Source organism: Suncus etruscus, chromosome 1, assembly GCF_024139225.1.
Source record: "Suncus etruscus isolate mSunEtr1 chromosome 1, mSunEtr1.pri.cur, whole genome shotgun sequence".
Lineage (NCBI taxonomy): Eukaryota > Metazoa > Chordata > Mammalia > Eulipotyphla > Soricidae > Suncus > Suncus etruscus.
The window spans coordinates 108439025-108462479 of record NC_064848.1 but is presented as its reverse complement, the minus strand read 5'-3'; the positions used below and the strand labels follow the sequence as shown (position 1 = coordinate 108462479).

Genomic DNA, 23455 nt, shown 5'->3' with positions numbered 1-23455 from the left:
CAGAGAACTAGTTTTGATGATAAACCTTTGACACAGACCACATATTATTGGGTAAAAAAAGAAAAGGTTTATTTATTACAACAAATACAGTCAAGAGAGAAGCAAGGTCTGAAAGCAAGCCTGACCACCACCCCCATGCAGGTGCTTTGAAGCTAAGCACTTGGGAATGCAGATGTGTTATAGATTAGCTCCAGGGCAGGTAAAGTGGGCCAGGTCATAAGTTAAGATCACAAGATTTGCTTTTATTAGTTTTTGTGAGTCTTGAAAGCTGTTTATCACACATTCTTCTTTTGTCCTGTCCATGATTCAAGGACTAGAGTAAGCACAGTCATTTCCTAAGAGAGGACTCAGAAGGGAAGAAAACAATCTCACTTTCGGTTATAATTGGTTTCTATTTGAACAAGGTTGGGTACACTGTTTTGTGGGAAAGCAAGAATATTGACAATAATTCTTAACTAAGCATACTCAACAAGGTGATAAAAACAGGGTGAGTTGAAACTTTAAGGGTTTAGGGTAATCTAATATGATTTTGCTTATGACCACCAAATGGACTATAAAGTACTAACCAATAAGCCCCATATTTATCTTCTGAAAGCATCTCCTAATTTCTCACCTTTACTCCCTACTTATTTTTTCATAAACCAGAATATAATAATGCTAAAATATCATATTATTTCTTTAATTGTTCTACCCAAATAATCTATTACAATAATATATGTTTGATACTTAATGGGAAATAGGTATTCATTGATGACTGTCATTTAGCTTGAGCATACTTAAACTGAAAACTTGAGTATATGTGGTCTTTTTGTTTTCTTTTTTGGGCCACACCCGTGATTCTCAGGGGTTACTCCTGGCTTTGCACTCAGAAATTGCTCCTGGTAGGCTCAGGGAACCTTCTGGAATGCTGGGGTCCATCCCAAGTCAGCTGTGTGCAAGGCAAATGCCCTACCTCTGTGCTATTACTCCAGCACCAATCATATGTGGTCTTGTTTCTAAACATGTCAGTAGCAAAATATATATTTTTAAATAGTTCATTCAAATTTATGTTTTCTTTAAAGAACAAAATGAAGCAGAAAATGTTGTATACATTTCTTTTGCATAATAATTTTCCTTTAACTAGGTCATGCATGGTGAACACTTTATTGTAGTGACTAAGTAGCCATTATTAACCATAAATGCAATATTTCTATATCTAAGCATCATCTACAGTACAAATATAGTTATCAGAAAAAAAAAAACAAAATTAAAATTCTAAAATAAAACAGAAAAGAAAGCCCATACCATTACATTTCAAAATCTGGCTGATGACTAATGGCTCATGGCTAATTGTAGGTAATATACTGAAAATTTTATTGCTTCAGATTTTAAATAGGACACTATGTAGAAGTTTCCTGCAGGTAAATTTAGTGTCATTTACATGCTCCTGTTACTAGAATTTATCAATTTTTAGAGTTAAGAATATTAAAGACATTCCCCATATTCATTGTCAAAACCAATTACAGTTATATGTGAAAACTTTATCATGCTAATCATGCTTCTAGAAAGTTAGTTATTCAAAATTGATCCATCACACATCATTTTTTCTTGTATATTTTCAAAAGCATACATAAATAAGGGTGGAAGAAAAAGAAATTCATTAAAAAAGCCCGCAGTCCTTGAGATTCTCTTTGATTATTATATCTGTAACTGCATCAAACACAAACTTGACATTTTGTGTATCTGTAGCGCAGGTCATGTGGGAATAAATTTCCTTGTCTTCTTTTTTTAAATTCAGGTCTAGGAATTGATTTTTAATATAGTTTCCTGCATCTTCAAATGTATTTGGCCCTTATAAAAGATTTAAAGAAGTAAATATTAATTGCATCTTAAAAATATAAAAATGCCAACTATCAGTCAGTTTTAGAATTTTACTTTTCCAATACTTTATGTGCTCTATATTACAAAATCAAAGTTGCCACAGCCAGTTAACAGGTATTGATGTACTAAAATTGATTTTCATTATTGTTGTTCTGGGTAGCTAAACAGAATTTCTTCTTTTCAGAGTACAGTAGAAATACTAACACAGTCATACAATAATCTAAATGAGCAATTAAATTTATCAATCCCAAAGATACATATATATTTTGCATATGTATATGAATTGGGGTCTTTTTTGGGGTGGCACACCTAGTGACTCTCAGGGATTACTCCTGGCTATGTGCTCAGAAATTGCTCCTGGCTTGGGAGCAGTTGTATGGGACTGTATGGGACACCGGGGATTGAATCCAGGTCTGTCCTAAGTCAGCCTCTTGCAAGGCAAATGCCCTACTGCTGTGTCGCTGCTCTGGCCCCAAGCATATGTATATGCTTAATAAACTATTTGGAAAATAAATTTTAGATGAGTTAGTATAAAATGAGGTGACATTTGAGTTAGCCATTGAGTGAGAGCCAGAGAAGACAATATGCTCAGTGAAAGTTAAAAAAAAATAAAAAGTTTGAAAATGGCCCTTACCATTAGACTTAAGGGTACTCTATACAGTTCTAAATCACGGTTCTTCTTTTTTTTATTACGGCTAATTGAAGAGCTGATGAAGGGTTACATTTTAGAAGTGTAACCCTTGACTAATTGCACAATATACAGAGCTCTAGAGAAGACTGAGAGAGCCAGAACACAAGCTTTGATACTTATCACTGCATTTTTTTTAACCACTACCAGGAATAACCCCTTAGTACTTCCAGGTGAGGTTCTAAAACAAAAAAATAAAATAATAAGGAGGAGGAGGAGGAGGAAAAGAGTAGAAATAGAAAATCTAAACAAGCTGACAATCTTGATTGGCTTTCTAACAGAGAATATATTCAGTGAAGACTTTACAAAGGATAGGTCAGTAACAGAAACATTTTCCAACATAAGACTTTATTCCCTATTTTATTAAAAAATTAAAAATTTATTATTTAAATCATGATTCATAAAATAAATATTTTAAAATCAGATATAATTAAAATAGAAAACATTGGCAGAATCTAGTTCCGATAAAAATTGTGGAGCTACAGGAACTCTCATTTATTGCCAGTGGGAATACAGATTGGTTCAGCTACTGTGAAAAGCAGTCTGTCAGTTTTTTTCAGATGTGGAAAAGTCTTACTAGATAATTCAATATTGTGCACCTAAGATTTTATGTGTAACTTTAGTAATGACTGTCAAAATTTGGAAATGCTAGGTATCCTTTAATAGTAAAATATTGTTTGTGGAAGAAATATTATTCAATGATGGAAAGAAATCAACTATCAACCTATTAAAATACAAAACAATAGAATATTTCTAAATGAAAGAAATCTGTCAGCAAATGTCCTATATTTTACAGTTTTGGGAGTTTGACATTCTGGGAAGGGCATAACCTTAGAAATTTAAGGCAAATTTAGGGCCTAATCTTAGAAACAGTTCCTTATCATTTTCAGTTTTGAAGTGGAAAAGAGATGTGAATTAGAGAAGCAGAGGAGAATTTTTTAGATATTAAAGCTCTCCTATATAACATTGTAATGGTAATTGCCAGGCACACAACTAGAATGACCCAAATAAATGTACAAGGAGTAAATTATTTTTTTCTGGAGGGGCGGTTTGGGCCACACCTGGTTATACTCAGCGGTTACTCCTGGATATGCATTCAGAAATTGCTCCTGGATTGGGGGACCATTTTTATTCTTTTTTATTTTCTTTTATCCACATGTGGTGGTGTACAGGGTTTACATCTGTGCTCTGTGCTCAGGGATTACTCCTATCAATATTTGGAGGATTATATAGGATGCCAAGGATTGAACTAGAGTTTGACCACATGCGAAGCAAACTCCTTAGCCTCTATATTATCTCAATTGTAATAAATGGACCACAACAATGCAAAAGCTTAATAATAGGGAAAATTGAAAGATCAGTGCAGAGAAGGCAATGCATGTATGGCAAATCTGTACTTTTTTTTGGGGGGGAGCCACACCCGGTGACGTTCAGGGGTTACTCCTGGCTATGCGTTCAGAAATCGCTGCTGGTTGGGGAGCCATATGGGACGCCAGGGGATGGAACCGCAGTCTATCCTAGCCTAATGCAGGCAAGGCAGATGTCTTACCCCTTGTGCCACTGCTCCGGCCCCAACTCTGTACTTCTAATAATGTCTATGTAAACTTAAACTAGACTTACAGTAGATTCTTAAATATATATATATATATATATATCACCTCAGTCTAATAAATCACCCAATAAATCTGTGAGCATATAATTAATGGATTTATAAGTATTAAAAAAGAATAAGCACTGGTTATAGATTAAAACAAATAACTAGTTTGATATGAATGCCATCTTCTTTTATGTGAAATAAAAAATTATCATAAGCCTCTACTCCCTAAGGATCTAAGTAGAAAAATATATATCTACATAAGAATATAGAACTAAAGGAAAAGAATCTTACCAGTATATTCTGGAAAACAAATACTAAGGTGCACTTTGGCTACTTTTTCTTGAAAGAGATCCTTTTTATTGAGAAACAGGACAATGGATGTGGTTGCAAAATACTTGTGATTACAGATACTGTTAAACAAGTGAAGGCTTTCATGCATTCGGTTCTGTCAGGTATAAAGATAAAAACAATAAGAGTTATTATTACAGACTAACGTTGTCTGTTATTAACAAGGATTAAAATTAGGATTTCTCTTTGGAAGGCCTTTAGTGAGTTGGGAAAGTAATATTAGTAATATTGAAAAACACAGATGTTTATTTACTAGGCCCATATTTTTTTTATAGACTTACCACTTCTTCATCTTCCACTAGGACCATGTCATAGGCACTTAGTGCAGCACAAAATATTATGCAGGTAACTCCTTCAAAGCAATGAATCCATTTCTTTCTCTCTGATCTTTGTCCACCTACATCAAACATTCTTCAAAAAAAAATAAACAACTATAAAATAATCTTATAAAATATCCCTGAACTGTACTTAAATTAAGGTAATTCATTGATATTTTAAAATCTTTAAAAAAAGTATTTTAAAAGAGGTAGTACTTTTTTTGTACAAGGCAGGCCAGGGTAAATTCCCTGAAACCCTCATATGGTCCTGAGATCCACCAGATGCCCAAAAGGGAGTTCTGAACACTCCTGGCAGTAAGCCCAAAAAAAACAAACAAAAGATTAAAAAGGTTTTTGATTGTTATTAATTTAAAATATATTACTCAAAGAATTTAAAATTTAAGAACTACAAGAAAAGTAAATTCATTTTCATTTTTATTTCATGTAGACCAAAAATCAAATATTTCACTAAATTTGCACAAATGGGACATTTAAGGCACTTTAAAGTTTAAGTAAATGTAGTTTTAAACCATTTCTCTTTTTGTAACTCCTTTACTTTACAAAAATCCAACATTTCTCACCAAGACCTCTGAACAAGTATGATAGAGGCAGCACAGACAGTATAATAGATGTGCTTGCTTGCATGTGAGTTGTCTGTGTTTGATCTCAGGCACCACATATGATTCCTCAGCTCTGCCAGGATGGGTCTGTGAGCAAGAGCCACATATATGCTCTGAGCACCATCTCCAAATTAAATATATATATATATATATATATAAAATAATAAAAGTAAAATATAATAAAACTAAAAGTTATTATTTGCCTTAATACTCAAAATTTTATTTCTATCTAAATCTAATTTTATAGCATTTCAAAGGCTTTTTTTCCCTGTTAGACGAGTATATTTTTAACAAACTTTTTAAGATTTTAGCCATTTTGGTTTCTGACTACTTTTTGTTAGGTTCATAATACTTTATTCTTTATTAAAAATAAGTTTAATTAGGAAGATAATCTCTCAGTTCCTTTAATAAACAATTAAAATTTTGCTGTCCCAGAACATTCACACAATCTTTTGTTCATATAAAATAATAACTTTCTTCCTTATATTCTTCTCAGTTTTTAGAAATTTGTATCAATATTTTCTGAAAGAAATCTCAGTTAAATACCTGATTTATATGATAAAAAGTTATAAGAAATTATATAAATAATATGTTACATAAATTTTATTTCTCTATTTCATCAGTTATTTTATTTCATTTGCAGAGATGGTTATAATCAACAATGAACTGGCTTCTTTTTCTTTTGTTCTTATGTGTGGGCCAAGTCAGTTGCTGAGGTCATTACATGTGGTATTCAGGGCTTACTCTTGATTATGTGAAGAGGCCACTCTAGACAGAGCTTATGGGATCAAATGTAGTGATTGGGAATGAACTAGGATTACCTGAATGCAAAGCAAGAGACTCAACCCCTGTGCTACTTCTCTAGTATCTAATTTATTTTATTTTGTTTTTACATGTTTATCATCCATTACCTTAACAGAATTACACTCTCAGGAGCAGAAACCATATCTTTTTTAATCACTTTATTATTTCTCGTGCCAATCTTTATGCCTAATACAAAACTAAATGAGACATTCTTTGTTAATCAGATGAAAGCGGGCTTCTATATCAAGTCTCTATGTAAATAAAAACTTGAGAGCATGTATCATGTTTAAAAAAGTTTTCCATTTTCTCCATTTTTCTGGACCTATGCAAACATTGGCGATTGCCACTATCACACCTTTACTATATATTTTTTACTCTTATCCTTTAAGGAAAAAAAATGCAACTTACTGAACATAAAAACAAATTACTGTAGTAGAATGCCTGTCTCGAATACAGGCAGGAGATGGGAAGGGGGGAGGGGCTAATGTTGCACTAGTGAAGGGGGGTGTTCTGGTTATGACTGTAACCCAAATATGATCATGTTACTTAAATAAAAGATATATTTAATAAAAAAGTAGCTACTTATATATTTTGTTTTATCTTTATTATTATTTTTTTATTTTTGGGCCACACCTGGTGGTGCTTAGGGGCATCTCTTGGATCTGAGCTAAGAAATTGCTCTTGGCAGGCTCAGGGGACCACATGGGACCCACAGGGGTCCACCCTGGGTTGGCCGCATGCAAGGCAAATGTCTTACTGCTGTGCTATCTTTCAGGACAGCTACTTTTTGAAATTATATATTAAGGTAAAACAAAAAGTAATATAGTATGAAAATTATTCATTTATTTATGATATATTTTACTATTTAGCACTTATTTCATGTCAGGCACCAGAAGAATATGGATTTGTTGTTGTTATTTATGTGTGTACATAGGTTATTACATTATGATAGGAGGTATAAAGGTAGGGTATAATTAGAAGGAACTATCATAAATACAGACGATGACAAACTAAATTTGAATGATCATCAAGGAGCTGGAGCGGTGGTGCTAGTGGTAAAAAGTCTGCCTTGCATGCGCTAGCCAAGGACAGACCACGGTTAGATCCCAGACCGTGGTTTGATCCCCAGGTGTCCCATATGGTAGTCCAAGCCAAGAGCAATTTCTGAGCACATAGCCAGGAGTAACCCCTGAGAGTCACTGGGTGTGACTCAAAACCAACAACAACAACAACAACAAAAATGATCATCAAATCTAAGAGGATGAAAGATGTGGTTAAGTGGATGTCTGGGAAAGATTCCAAATAGAGACAACAGAGAATTATAGGAAAATTGGGATAGTTCACTTTAAATATTTTACTGGCTGAAACATGAATTTTAAACTTTTCATGTGATATCATGTGTTATAAAAGATCCAGCAAATCTTTTTCTGGCTTTACACCTAAGGCTTATTGTTACTTGAGAAATCCTTTGTTTTCTCCTCTGCTGTCTCTATTTGGAATCTCCCCCAGAAATATATCTTGAGCTCAAATATTACTGAAGTCTCATAACTTATTTCTTCAACTCTAGTTGTTGTTAAACATAACTTTTAAATTCAGCTCAAAGTAACATAACAATATTTTATAACACATGACATTACATTACATGAGAAGTTTAGATTTCATATTTCAACCAGCAATATATCTTTATAGTGGGCTATAGGAAAATTGAGATAGGAAATAATTCTTATATTATTTTGAGCATTACTTTGAGCTTAAGTTATTTGTAACATTAAGAATCCAGGCTATATACATATTATTATACAAAATTATAGTATCTAAAAATACAATATAATATTACTGAGGCAATAAGGTGCTGATGGGCATACAGTGTAGAAACAAACTTGAATTTTGTACACATACCAGCATAAATTCTAGCCAGTCAATTTTTTAAAGAATTATTCAACATTCTTTTAGAAGAATGAAAAATAAATATGTATTCAAACCTTTACATTTTTAATTGTATATTTTAAGCCACTAAATAATTGTAGACATTTTATATATTTTGAAAAATAGTTTTTATCTATTGCTTTATTGAAATTATTATTATAAAAATAAAATTGTAAATGTGGGATGAAAATTCAGACCATGTAATTTGTACTTATTTCCTTTATAAATTCCCATAAGACAAATAAAAGTTTAATTATTAATTTAATACCATTTTAAATAAATTACTATTTGTCAAAATGTAAGCATCCTTTAACAACCCAACCAAACTTCACTATAATCATGCAGTTATGATGATTATCATTATTAGTTTTCAAATAAACCCTTGCTTAGTTTGCCCATGATTTACTGATTCATCTAAAAAATTTATATTGATACATACCAGCTCCATGATGAATTCTGTGAATGTGATAATTAAGCTGAAAAAAAATTACTAGAAATATCAGACTAGTACAAAGTATCTGCAGTAAGTGTTCAAGTCCTCACCAAGTGAATTGGAATTATCTCTGCTAGAATTTGCTGATTTTCTCCCCATGCCAGATGGTGTTATCTGTGGTACCAAGGGAAGCAAAACTATCCCTCCCAAATTGTAGTCTTTATTTTTTTCTTTAACAAACATCATCTAGATCTGCATATTATATGTATGGTACATATTTTCTTAATCATATGTGCATGGATCACATACTGTGAATATAAGTGATTAGATAGTGAATGAATAATATATGACTAATTGTCTAGGGATTTATTGACAAAGAAAAATGATTCTGTGCTGAACCCATTTGAACTCTGTTTTGGGCCACACCAAGGGGTGCTCACGATTTATAAGAGATCTAGCAAATTATGGAACCAAACAAATGTCATTTAAAAAATGAATCATTTGTATTTTAGAGAACACAATATTTAAATGCCAATAGAATTGATATTATTGTTGGGACCTAACTTCTGAACAACGAGGGATGCCATTTTGTAAAAGCCACATGGCAGGCTTCTTCTTTAGGTTTTGAGCAGGGAGAAACACCATTTTGTAAGGACCACATGTTGTGAGTCTATTTCCATAGACCCCTCCTCAGTCTATCTGGCTGTACCAGGTAGCCTATCAGGGAAGGACAAGGGAGTAGTGGGAAGATAACCCTAGACAAGAGCCAATCATTTTAAGGATAATCAGAAAGCTGGAACCTCCCTACATCCCTATCTATATCCCCTTATAGTAGGGATGTAGGGATGTTAAAAATATAACAATGGGCTAGAGTCTAAAATAGTTACAAATATAACAATAGTTAAAAATATCATAATGCGGGGCCAGAGTGATAGCACTGTAGTAGAGCATTTGCCTTGCAAGTAGCTGACTTGGGTTTGATCTTCAGCATCCCATATGATCCTCTGAGCCTGCCAGGAATCATTTTTGAGTGCAGAGCCAGCAGTAAGTCTTGAGTTCTGCTGGGTGTGGCCCCAAAACAAAAACAAAACAATATCACAATGAACCAGAGGACAATAGATAAGGTGCTTGCTTTGTATGTTGCCAAACTAGGTTCCTTCCCTGGAATTCCATATGATTCCCCCCCCCCCCCAGTCAACCAGGACTGATTCCTGAGTACAAAGTCAGGAGAAACCCCTGAGCACCACTGGATATGGCACCCAAACAAAAATAAAAACAAGATTTAGCAGCACAAGGATCAATAGATAAAGGTTTTTAATCTTTAGACTCTGGTAGGAAGAAATAAACTTCCCAGAAAGAGGGAAAAGAAGACTTCATATACATTTGAAAAACCTGAGATAAAAATCAGAGGGAGGGGAAAGAGAGCTAAGATTGTAAACTGCTTGCCTTGCATAAAACACCAGCACAAATTCAGTTTTCGGCTTCCAACATGGTCTCCTGAGCTTCTTAACAAGTAATCCCTGAGCTCAGAGCTAGATGTAAGTCCAGTATACATGGAGTGTGGTCCCCAAACCAAACAAACCAAAATCAGAGTGTGCTAATGTCCATCTATTTCAATATGTCTTATTTGCTTTGATGGTTTCATTTCTTTCACTGCTGTAATTAATCCTGTGTGTAAGAAATTGCCATTATCTTCAGGAAAATATGTACAGTTACAAAGCTTATGTGCTATATATGATATAGCTTAAGTGATATGACACAGTCCAGAGTCCTTTCAAAGTATTATACAGACTTCAATAAACATATATTGGTAGGCTACATTTCTCCTCAAGGAGTACAAAGAGTACCCAGTCTTAAGTGTTTCACTCGTATTGATAAAAGGACTTCTGAATGTCTATCTTAGTTTGCATACTAATCTCGTTTTATTACTCACTTGATAAAAAATAAATTATTTTCTGCAGATTGATGCTAGAGATATATGCCTAGAGATATATGCCTGAGTATTTCTGTTACCATCTGTCATGAGTAATCTAAAATGTTAATAGAGAATCAGACCAATGACTGGAGATCTGCTTTTATATTGATTCTCTTGAATATAAATTTAGCATCAGATAAAGTTATGATTTTAAAAAGTCTTATTTTTTTATTTCTGTTGCAGACATTTTTCTTACACACACAAATTCTTTTTATATTTAGCTTTTCCTCTAAATTTGAATTTAGGTCACCTGAAATATAATACAGTGAACAAGGTGCTGCCTTGCAGGATGTCCACCAGGGTTCAGTCCCCTGCTTTGCATGTGTTTCCCAGAGTTTTTCCTGTAATGACCCCTGAACACAAAACCAGGAGTAAGTCCTTAGTAAAATTGGGTTTGGTCCCCAAAATAAAACAAAAAAATTATTTGGCCCCTTCTACAAGAGGTCAGGGCCAAAGTGATAGTATAGATGGTAAGGAACTTGTCTTGCATGTGGTCAGCCCATATGATCTCCTGAGCACCATCAAGAGTGATTCCTGAGAACAGAGCCAGTAGTAACCCATGAGCATCTCCAAGAGTGGCCCAAAACCCCAATAATAAAATAAAACGAAGTGTAAGCATGATGTTTCAAATAATTTAAGATGAATCAATTAATCAAGTTTACTCATTACTCATTTATTCATTACCTAATTCACTATTCTCCCATATAATAATCCTTTAAAAAAATTCTGTAAAAAAAAGAAAAAGAAACCAAAGAACAATTTTACTTATTAATTGAACTAATTTAACTACAGAAAATAAGATATATTAGTGGAGGAAATTATTTTAAACTATTTTTCTGAACAAGACTTATTTGATGTATTTGGGTCTATTATGGGAGGTTAAAAATGTAAACTGGTATATTAAGAAACAGCCTTGTACCAGAATTGAGAATTAAGTTAGGGTACAAATTTGCAGATAGAAATAGTATGCACAGGGGCTGGTGAGGTGGCGCTGGAGGTAAAGTGTCTGCCTTGCAAGCGCTAGCCAAGGAAGGACCGCAGTTCGATCCCCGGCGTCCCATATGGTCCCCCCAAGGCAGGGGTGATTTCTGAGCGCTTAGCCAGGAGTATCCCCTGAGCATCAAACGGATGTGCCCCCCCCCAAAAAAAAAGAAAAAAAAAGAAATAATATGCATAGAGGTCATTCCAATTCCTTAATTGTTTATGATTGCAAAACAGAATCACAATCATGAAAGAGTATAGGGCCTCTAAATTGACATTAGTACTATTATTATTATTATTATTATTATTATTATTATTATTATTATTATTATTTTGTTTTTTTCTTTGGGCCACACCTGGTGATGCTCAGGGGTTACTCCTGGCAATGTGCTCAAAAAATTGCTCCTGGCTTGGGGGATCTTATGGGAAGTCCGGGGATCAAACCTTGGTCCATTCTAGGTTAGCACATGTAAGGCAAATATCCAACTGCTTGCACCACGGCTCCGGCCCTAAATTGTCATTACTATTAACACCATTACATATGTCTGTTTAATGTATATGTATTGGAAACTTAATATTCTTCACAAATTATACTTTACTTAATAATGTGAACCATGAAGTCATAAAAATAATAATATGACATAACACTATATAGTTTATTATTTTGGTAGTTTCAACCTGAAACAAATATATTGTTATGTATGAATTACTCCTTATATGATACAAAAAAAATGGCAAAGCTAAGTTGATATACAGATTTTTGGTAGACTGCTAAAACAATATATACTCAAAGAAATAAATATATTAAACATAATTGAAATTGAAATATTTACTTCATATAAGATTTGCTCAAATATGGTTTAAAATTATGAAGATTTTATAAAATCTAAATCTATTATAATAGCTTTGGTGACTTCTTTTCTATAGTTCCTATGTTTTAAATCTCTTTACTTTCTAATTTTAATTTATGGGCAATTTAGGAAAAATATTACTTTTCTATACTTGTCCAGTCTTTGTATTTTTATTTTTGTGCACTTTATCCAAGATAATTCTTTTATAAAAATAATTTGTGTTAATTTTTTACTTATATAATACGTTTACATCTGTAAAGGTACCTTGTCAACTTTGTAGAGTTCTGATATTATAAGAACTTCCAATAACTTAGCACATGACAATGATACAGTACATTGCCAGAGAGAGAATTTTTCATTTTGATATTTCTATTTAAAGATCCGATTTAATATGCAAATAAAGTCTTTGTTTTTAAATATTTCTGGGATGATTTATGCTATGTGAACACTAATCAATGCTAATGCAATATATATTTTGATACTAGGGCACTTACTAAAATTGAGTTAGAATGTATGTACATTATTTTACATTACTTACCTTAAAATACTAAAAGATTTTATAATACAAAAAATCTGTGCTGATCTGGCTGGTTCATCAGTACTTAACAAAGTGTGATTCAATTATAAAACTTTATTAGGCAATTACAAGTTAACTACTGTGACTAAAATTAAAATACACTTTAATAAATTTAGATGGTTCTATAAAATACTATTTCTTTTTAACTATTTTATACTATAAATCAGCTACTTCTTCATAAATTTTTTTATTTATTTTATTTATTGTGACCAATATGAGCTACAAATCTTCCAAAGTTATATTGAGGGTACAAAGTGACAGTGAATTAGTGTCATTCCCATCACCAGTATTGTCCTCCCTCCACCCCTGCTCCCAGCATGCATCCCATATCTCCCTGCTTTTTATGAAACACTTTCATAAGCTAAGGAGAAAGTAAAACTTATTAGGAAAACAAAAGAGTTCAAAACAAATTTTAGTAAATAGCAAGATTGAGTAGCTATGTAATGTTCAAAATGATATTTTTAACACATATGAACTGAAGAAAATTCAAGCATCATGCATTGAATAAAGACCTACTATTCAAGGTCTATAAAACTCTCACAATATTTAACAGCAGTAAAACTCTTCCAAAAGAAATAATAATTGAATAAAAGAAAGCATCAGAGTATTGATCACATGCTTATGAGTTCAGAATGTGCATCACATAATTGCAGAAATACAAAAGTATAAAGGAAGCATGAAGTACCAAATGGTCCTGGAATTTAATGTAAAGAGAGATAATATGAAAAAATTATTTTTAATTATGTTTTATTTTTGAGGCCATTGCTTATCAGAACATAATTAACTTAAAATTATAAATATTGAGATGATTTGGTACTGAGTGAAATAGCTGTTCCAATAAGTAAATAGGAATTTCTGAGATTGTGTGTTTTCTTCTGCAATCATCATGTACTCTGCTCATATTTATGAACTTACACAATGCCTTAACAATTCAATGGCACCTCACCCACGGTCTGTTGTTTTATTTCTCACTTTTTTGAAAAGAATTATAAATCAGTAGCAGTATTACAAATATTAGTATCATCTAGTTAGTTAGTAGCCTATTAGCTTGACATATATCACTGAAAAGACATCTTGTATATAGTAAAAATAGTAATTTTATATATGTCATTATTTTATATATTATATATTATACCATTATTTTATATATGCCATTACTATATACAATAAAAATAGTGAAGAGCATGGTTTTTAAGCTATATCAGTATGTATTCTATTCATATTACTTGTATTTTCATGCATATTTATATGTGATAATTAGGATATCTTTTACCTTGTTTATCCTCCATTTCTTTTCTCTATTTTTTTGTTTTTTGTTTTTGTTTTTGTTTTTGTTTTGGACCACACCGGGTATTGCTCAGGTATTACTCCTGTCTCTGCATTCAGAAATCACTCCTGGCAGGCGCGGGGACCATATGGGATGCCTGGGATAAAACCCAGGTTGGCCCACTGTGTGCAAGGCAAATGTTTTACCCTCTGTGGGGCCCCAAACTCCATTTCTTCACTTGAAAATATTCTACAAAAAGCAAAAATGGGTCAGAGAGACAGTTTCAGGGATAAGACACTTATCTGGCATGCAGCACACGCTGGTTCAATCCCTTGAGATAAAATAGATTATGGCAGTTCCTAAGCATTGCTAAGACTGAACCATCATTGAGCCAAGAATTATCCTCTGAAAAAAAAAAAAAAAAAAGAATCCTTGCACTCTCACCCTCCAAATAGCAAAAACAACAAAAGTCTTACTAAAAAAGAATCAATGTCAGTTTCTTATATTTGAGCAAAGATATAAAGATAATGTTTATAGGCTGATTGACTTAGTACATTTTTTCATCTGGCAAAAATTGTCTATGTGATAATCAAGAATTAATTACTGCGGAAATTTATTCTCTGGGAAGCTTCAATTCAAAACACGAGGCACAAACAAACTTAGCAGAATTGAAAAAATTTAAATATTGATAAATTAAAACCATTTTAAAAGTTTTATAACAATGGTGTAGTTATACTAGCTCTCATAAACATGGCTAGTGAAAATTGTTTATGTTTCTTTCCAACTCTGCATCTAATATCATCACATTAGTAGATTGAAATTGGTCAATTATTTTCACCAGGGAAATAATTAAAGGCCACAAATTAGTTTTCTTCTCTTCCCCTGTTCCAAAGACCTTGTTGTTATATGTCAATTGCCATGTGACCAATTGTAGTAGTAGTGTCAGAATGTTAATAGAATGGAAATGCCTCTGTACACAAAAGATAATGTTTGATGTGGAAACAATGGCAAAGAACTATTTCTAAGAAATCCATGTTAAAAAATTAAATTAGTAATGAAATGTTTAAATGATTAGGATTTTTAAAAACAGATAAATGAAAATATTTTTGATAATGATATAATGAGAGATATTAAATTGGGTTGCAATGACAATTGTGAACTTTCCTGTATTCAATGTTTGACATTAACTTTCAAATTTGACTTTCCATATGTCTATTAAGAAAATTCTATTTGTTTACATAGGATTGACTAATAGAACATTACAACTCTCCGGTAGGGTTTTACTTTACATTTTCCTTACAGTACATTTATTAGCAAATTCAAAAAAAAGATAATTTCTTTAAGATCTACTTTTTAATAAAGAAATTCTAGGACTTTAGTTCAAACAGCTTCGATAGGCTGAAGTGATAATTGTTCATCAGAATGGGCATGTTGGTCTAGATTTGATCTAGCTCTATGTGGTGTCCCAAGCCTAGCTAGTAGCAATTCTGGAGCTTAAAGTCTGAACACCACTTTTATATTACCACCAAACACTGGCATATAGTCTCAAAACAAAAGTGAAATCAAAAAGAAGAAAACAATTACAAGGTCTACAGTTTCTTTCTTTCTATTTTTATAATTGCTTTATTTAAGCACAGAGGTTACAGACTTGTTCATAGTTGGGTTTTATTCGCAGCATGTACACCAGTGCACCTTTCTGGCCATCAATATCTCCATTTCATTCCCACCTTCCCACTTCTCAGCACCTCAGTCCTACCTGTCTCTGGGGCAAGTATTTTGCTTCTCTCTCTCTCTCTCTCTCTCTCTCTCTCTCTCTCTCTCTCTCTCTCTCTCTCTCTCTCTCTCTCTCTCTCTCTCTCTCTCTCTCCCACTCTCTTTTTTCCTTTCTCTTTCTCTCTCTCCCTCTCTCTCTCTCTCTGCCTCTCTCTCTCTCTCTCTCTCTCTCTCTCTCTCTCTCTCCTCTCTTTATCTCCTCTCACCCCCTTTCTTTTTGAAAACTGGTCTGTACTGTTGTTGATGAATGGGTGTTATGCATGTCACTTTCCTTTCACTAAATTCTTGTCCAAAGTGATCAGCCCTAACTACCATTGTCATAGTAGATTCTTTTCTCCTCAAACTGCACTCACCACTCTCTGTGGCAAGTTTCTTACCATGGATTCATCCTCAGCTGATCCTCAGCAATATTGTCTCTAGAGTGTTACCACACTGTCTTTCATTTTTCTAATATCCCACAAACAAGTGAGATTATTCTATATCTATCCTTTTCCCTCTGGCTCATGTCAATCAGCATAATACCCTCCATATCCATCCATGTATAAACATATTTCAGGACTTAATTTTTTTCTAAAGGCTATGTAGTTTTTCATTGTCTATATGTACCACAGTTTCTTGAGCCACTCATCTGTTGTTGGGCAAGAGGGTTGTTTCCAGATTCTGGCTATTTTAAATAGTGCTGTCATGTTTACAGTTTCTGTTGTTTTTCAGTGAATATTTGGAGAGGTGAAAGAAATATGAGAGGAAAGTAATGGACCAAAAATATTTTGAGAACTTGGGAGAGAGGAGAGGAGAGAATTAGCTAGAGTTGAGTTCCCAATGAAATAGCCAAGAAATGGGATCAAGGTCAGAAAAATGAAGAAAGCAGATGCAACTAAGTAGTCATGTCACGGGAATGATTGGACTAATGGCAAAACTGTAAAATGTTGTAAACATTTCTAGGAGGAGACATTGATTCCCACTTTTGTACTCTGTTTATCTGAGTATGATTTTTCTTGGCTCTTTCAAAAGTTAACTTTGCTGGGGGCTTAAATGCATATATAAATTGAAGACTTTTCTTTCATAAGTGTGACTTTATATTGAACATATGAAACAATATTTTAGTTAGATATTATATTATACCCTTTTAAAATCTAAATAATTTTAAAGCTTTTTGTTCATTAAAACAATTTCCCCTCACACATGACACTAATAATTAAAGTAGGTGTTTTCCAGCTTTTGCTAATTTTAAAAATATTCCCATTGCTAATTTTAAAAATTGCTAATTTTAGAAATATTCCTATATAGAATTGACTAAACTTATTTTTATTATGTTGATATTTTTAAATTAGTAAATGATCAAGATCAAACCCAATTATAACATTTTGTATTCCTTTATAAGTTCCATTTAAAGACAGAGTCACATGACATGGAATAGTTATAAATATATATATATATATATTTCTTATTTCATTTAAGCATCATGGTATTAAATGCTGGTAATTATAGGAGGATACTTGTGATATAATATTACAGACTTGTATCTTGGTACAGTACTGAGTAATTTTTTTGCAATAGAATTTCGAGGAAGGTTTAATGATAACAATAAATTAATAGACATTTTCTTTTTTTTTCATTTTTTTGGTCACACCCAACAAAACTCAGGGGTTACTCCTGGCTCTATGCTCAGAAATTGCTCCTGGCAGGCTCAGGGGACCATATGGGATGCCGGGATTCGAACCACTGACCTTCTGCATGAAAAGCAAACGCCTTACCTCCATGCTATCTCTCCAGCCCCGGCATTTTCATTTTTAAGGCATTTATAAAATGTATCTTGTTTTATTTTTAGTAAATATTGTATTTAAATGATTACCTGATTATTTGCATTATGTAAACTAAGAAAATAAATTAAGAAAAATCTTTAAAAGAAAATTGGAAAGCAAGAGAAGTAGGAACTGTGGCACCTGTAGCTCAAATATTATTTAAATATATTTCCCTTTTCTCAAAGCAGGGTATCAGTTGTGAGCATGAGGAAGATCAAATTTAGATGCTGTAATTTATGCAAGACTGTGACAAAATCCTTGGAGTGTTAAAACTGGAATCCAGTATAAACCAGGGTGAAGGACTACAGTGGTCCTAAAGGCAGTGGTATGCAAATTAAAACAGGTCTATTGAGCATTACCAACAAATCAATGCTCTTGAGCATGGGTTAGAAATATTCTCCATGACGAGATACTGAACCTAATGTAGATTTGTTTTTAAATGATAGAGAAGACATTTGCTCATACCTGAAGTGCAAATCTTTAAAGGAGAATTGAGTTTCAATGATTCCAGTTGTTTTCACCCGGGAATGCAGAACATCTTGCTCATTTGGAACATACCCAGGAGCTGTTATTCTATCCAAGTCATTAAGGTAGCTAACAAAAAACAAAAACATAAGATAACATACATTTTTGATTTTGTATTTGAAAGTACCAGGACCCAGTACAATTGCATTTTTAATGTCCATTTAAATTATTAAAGTCCAGTTAATGCTTTTTATACTTCGTACTTCAGAATTCAAGAGGTTGTCTTATTGTGAGTGAGTAAGGGATTCGATTATTGTCAAGCTATCTAGTCTGTTAAGTGCTGAGGTATATGTAATAGATTTTCTATGACTATGAATAGATGTTTGAAAGAAAAATTCTCTTTCTAGAAATAATCATTTTATTTATAGTAATTTTAATCAGTTTAAATATAGCTTAAAGTTTTTTGTATTATTTCTGCATGGATTATTTAGTTTCAGATTCTGAGCAATTTTATTAGGAGCCATCACTATCTACTTAGCTCAGTAAAAGAAACTTCTGACTCTCTTGAAGTTTCAAGCTGGTACTAGTGATAATTTTTTAGATTACTCCTGGGAACACAAGGCTGAATTTACATATGAAAACCCATTGCTACCTCTTCTTCATTATTTAATTTAGCACTGTCCTTAACTTTTCCTCAGATATCTTATTTAGAAGAACTATTACCAGAGAAGAACAATTTCATCTTTGAATAGATATCTTTTTTGAAAACATAATTTTTTATATCTCTAATAAAACTTGAGAACCTTCATTGGAGTTTTTGAAACTCAGATTCTGTAATACAATATTATTATTTCTATGAAATATTAAATGGAAATACTATTAGTCCACTAGGGGCAAATTTGATCCTTTTATTATACCAAATTTATATATGTATTTAAAAATCAATGTATTGAAAAATCATGATGAGTGCATAGTCATCAGACAGATTATGAGAAAAAGAATCCTGCTGAATATTACTATTGAAAAGATGAGTTTTTTAAGGGATTAAATTTTTTTTAGCTATTGTCTTAGTTGATTCATAGAACTAAACTTTTAAATTATATTTTAAAATTTAAATTTAGGGTCAAAGAAATAGTACAAAGATTATGGTACTTGCCTTGCATGTGATCAATCTCAGTTATATCTCTGGCCTTATATCTAGTACTCTGAGCACTGCCAGAAGTAAATCCTTGGCACAAAATCAGGACTGAGTTTTGAACACTATTGTTATGGTCCAGTCTTCACTCCAAAATGTTTTCCCCATAATGTAGACAATCTACGTAGTAAGTTTTCTGCTATTCAGATAAAATGCACAATTCTGGGGCTGGAGTGGTGGTGGAAGCGGTGAGGTGTTTGACTTGCACGCGCTAACATAGGACGGACCGTGGTTTGATGCCTTGAAGTCCTCTGTAGTCCCCAAGACAGGAACGATTTCTGAGCGCATAGCCAGGAGTAAACCCTGAGCATCATCGGGTGTGGCCCCAAACAAACAAACAAAAACCCACAACAAAAAAGTACAATTCTCCCATAAAATTTTTACTAAAAATAACCACTCCAGAAACACACACACACACACACACACACACACACACACAAATTATATGTGTAGTAAAAGTTTACTGCTGATTTAAGATTTAAAATTTTTTTAAAAAGGAGAGAAATAAATCAATTTATCGGTGATAAGTATAGAAAAGTTTCTAATTAAACTTCTCTACTTTGTATTAAAAAAAGCACATTCTTTTGAATGTTCCCTAGTTTATGGGTCAGCATATATAGTAGTTTTCCTGTTAGTTCATTCAGGTAGAATAAAAATGCAAACCTGCAGACAAAATAAATTTAATTTAATGATAAAAGAATAAATGTTTTGGTAAGAAAACATTTTAAATGTATTTTTATTTGCATGTATAAATGATTTCAAGCAAAGTAGAATCATTAGCAGGAGCCAAATTTGCTTTTAGAATGCTTGTTTGAATAGACAAATATAGGATTTGGGTGTTTAAGACTGTGACCTAAAACTTAAGCTTAACTAAAGAATCGAAATACATATAGTACAAACCACATTTTAAAAAATCAGATTTTTCTTCTAGTTATATATACATTGAAAAATTACTGCTAATTTATTTTAAGATTTAATTTTTTTTTTACGAAAGTATGGACAAAAGAAAAAGTGAATTCATCAGAAAGAAGTACATTATTTTCTGGTAAAGTTTGTGTTAAATAATAAAGAAAAGGGAATTCAGATTGCTCACTAGATGATCTCAACATATAAAAAAGGATATATTTTTACCCCCTTTGACATAACTGTGTTTCATTTCTATGTTTCTAATATTGATGGTCAGGTGAGTGTTTTGGAACTTTTAACATTCCGGTGTTCATTTCTTTGATAACTTAAATCTGAGGGGACTTTTTATTTAAGAAAATAATATGTTTATTGTTTTTATCAAAATAATGAAAGAGAAAGGCAGGCAGTCAAATAAGAAGAAAGGGGCAATGACACAGAAGAAATGACTGAGACCATTTTGTATTATATGGTAAATGTAAAAGATATGTGGATATCGTATGGACCTGATATTATTTTTAATTTTTAAATATAAGTAGAATTCAGCATTTAAAATTAATCTTTTTTTGGGAAAAGATCTATGGACAGTCAATTATTTTCTTAACAACTTTTACTTAATAATCCTTTCTTTTTCTTACATTTTGGTCATTGGGGAATGGAGGAACAGCATATCTCAAGTTAGTTATATATAGATCATCCCAGTATAAAATATATTTTATGTTTTAAAATAAAAAAGCTTAAGCATTAGAAAACTCAAAGATATGATACATATTCTTTCATCTTTAAAATAATAATTTTAATTTTGAGTATTAAAATGATTCAGCAAAGGGACACTTATCTAAACAGGTGTCAAGTTCTGCATTACAGGATAATAAATTACTATTCAGGCATAGCAGACTTTAATTATATGTCACCAGGTATAGTAAAGAGCAGTGAATTTGGGCATTAAAACAACATGAGAAAACCATTTCATCAGACTATTACCAACAAAATGGTTATCCTAGAATGTATATTATTTATAACATAATTTTGTGATTAGTTTACAACATGATTAAAAATATGGAGTAGAATTCAAATTTCTTCTGTCATCAAATATTTCTTTTTTAAAATTTTATATTTCTTTTTATTTTATTTTAATTTATTTTGAAAAAGGGTGGGTCACAGATAGTTGTGATTTCAGGGCTTACCCCTTGCTTTGGCTCAGGCGTCAGTCTTGCAGTGCTTGGGGTGTCATATATGGTAACAGGCATCGAACCAGGGTTGACTAATGGTAGGCATATACCTTTTACCCCAACTCTTATCCTCATTCTATCTCTTCAGTCCTATATTTATTTTGAAAAAACATGCTGCTAGGATGCTTTGTGAAACTTAAAATGGCTACTCATACTGAAAACAATATTCTAGTCTTAGACAGGAGTATAGAAAAAAGTATATTTACATCCATATGCAAACATGTTCACAGGCAATCATGAGACAATTTAAGTACCACTTATTAAAATGAAAAATTTAAATCATTTTGATAGTGAGATTAGAGTATCTATTAATTTCCTTAAAAATTAAAATTGCTAAGTAGGTTTTTTCAGCTGTAAAATCAGTAATTTTGAGATGCAAAAAGAATCACACAATAAACAAATGTTTTGGAAACCAATACATTATTTTCTTTTAGAGTAATACAGGTAATTCAAAGTTTTAGCTTTGTTCTTCTTGCTATTATTATTTTAAAATTTTTTATATTTAAGTAATGTTGTTACATTAGTATTGATATGTATAGCTTGACTGTACATTTTTAAAATCTCTTCCCTTATTCATATCATGACAGCTAGCCCAGCTAGTTCCTCTGGGAGAGCAGGGGCACAACCAGCAGTGCTCTGCACAGTTGCTTTAAGCTGTTACACAAAGCCAGGGATGAAACACAAGACCATGAACATGTAAAGCATATGCTCTACTTTTCAGTCATATCCCCACCCCTGGCTTATAAGTATTTAAAACAGTTCAACTATAATTCCTGTTAAAATTACATTCACTTACTAAGCTGCTGAGTCATTGAGTTGATATTCAGATGCCCTTTCAAAGCAGGCCTGAATTCCAGGGTCTCCCCACAGTCGTTTTATTACCTCAGCCAGTTCTGAAGTCATGCCACCATCTCCAAGGGCATTTACCATTGCAAAGAGTTGATGCTGGTCTTCCTAGAGCAATGTTTTTTATAAATAGAATAAAATATTATTGTTTGAAATCATATATTATTTTAATAGAGCATTTCCATTTGGTGACTATTTTGGTGGGGATATCTCCCAAATAGTGCTCAGGAACTTCAGAGTCACAGGGATTCTCAGGTAATTTTACTTATGAGTCTACGTGGGGTTCGGAGGATATGGTGCTGCTCACACCTTGTGACTCTCAGATATCCAGGGCTACTCTCGGTGATGCTTGAGGTACCTTGTGGTGCTAAGGACTGAACTGGGTTAGTGTCTTGAAAGGAATGCATCTTATCATTTTTTAGCTTCCTTATTAGCCCCAAAAGATTTTTTTCTTATTCCTTTGCTAATAATCCTGTGGACCACTTATTCTACTTTTGTGAATATTTGAAATTTTTAAGTTTAATATTTTAAGTATTTAATAAAGTATTAATTATTGATAATTAGGCTAAGTAACTACAGTCATCTAGACTCAAACCATAGTGGTTAAACTTCAAAGCTCATACACAATAAATTTTATTAAGACATAAGAAAGCTAGCATATATAGCATCTCATACTATCCTTAGCAAAGTCACAAAAAGACCATTTTTCTCTGTTTAATAAATAAGGAATCTAAACCTTATATGTTAATTGCCTAGTCATAAAAGCAATAAGCAATAGGGGTAAAGTTCAATCATATTTTGTTCATGGTTCAGAAGTTGTCAGTGACAGGAGTCTAATGAGAACCTACTGCAGATCTGCTATCACCTATTATTTATTATTGTTTTAAATTGATGACAGGTGACTTCCCCATTAGAAGAAATTCTTTAACAAAATATCTGTTTTTTATGTTACGTTATTTTATTAAGACTAGGGACCCTATTTCATCTTTCTTTAC

The 23455-nt window shown here is 32.5% G+C and overlaps 1 protein-coding gene across 1 annotated transcript in view; it reads right to left on the bottom strand.

Annotated features, from left to right (window-relative positions):
- Positions 1-1639: 1639 nt before the first annotated feature.
- GNAT3 (G protein subunit alpha transducin 3) overlaps positions 1640-23455 on the bottom strand; it is a 46772-nt gene continuing 24956 nt past the window's right edge. Inside the window, exons 4-8 of the mRNA XM_049783569.1 lie at positions 22411-22568; positions 18285-18413; positions 4775-4904; positions 4437-4590; positions 1640-1830 (exon numbers count right to left, since the gene is read on the bottom strand). Of these exons, the coding sequence (XP_049639526.1) occupies positions 1640-1830; positions 4437-4590; positions 4775-4904; positions 18285-18413; positions 22411-22568 (762 nt within the window). The remainder of the gene's footprint in view (positions 1831-4436; positions 4591-4774; positions 4905-18284; positions 18414-22410; positions 22569-23455) is intronic.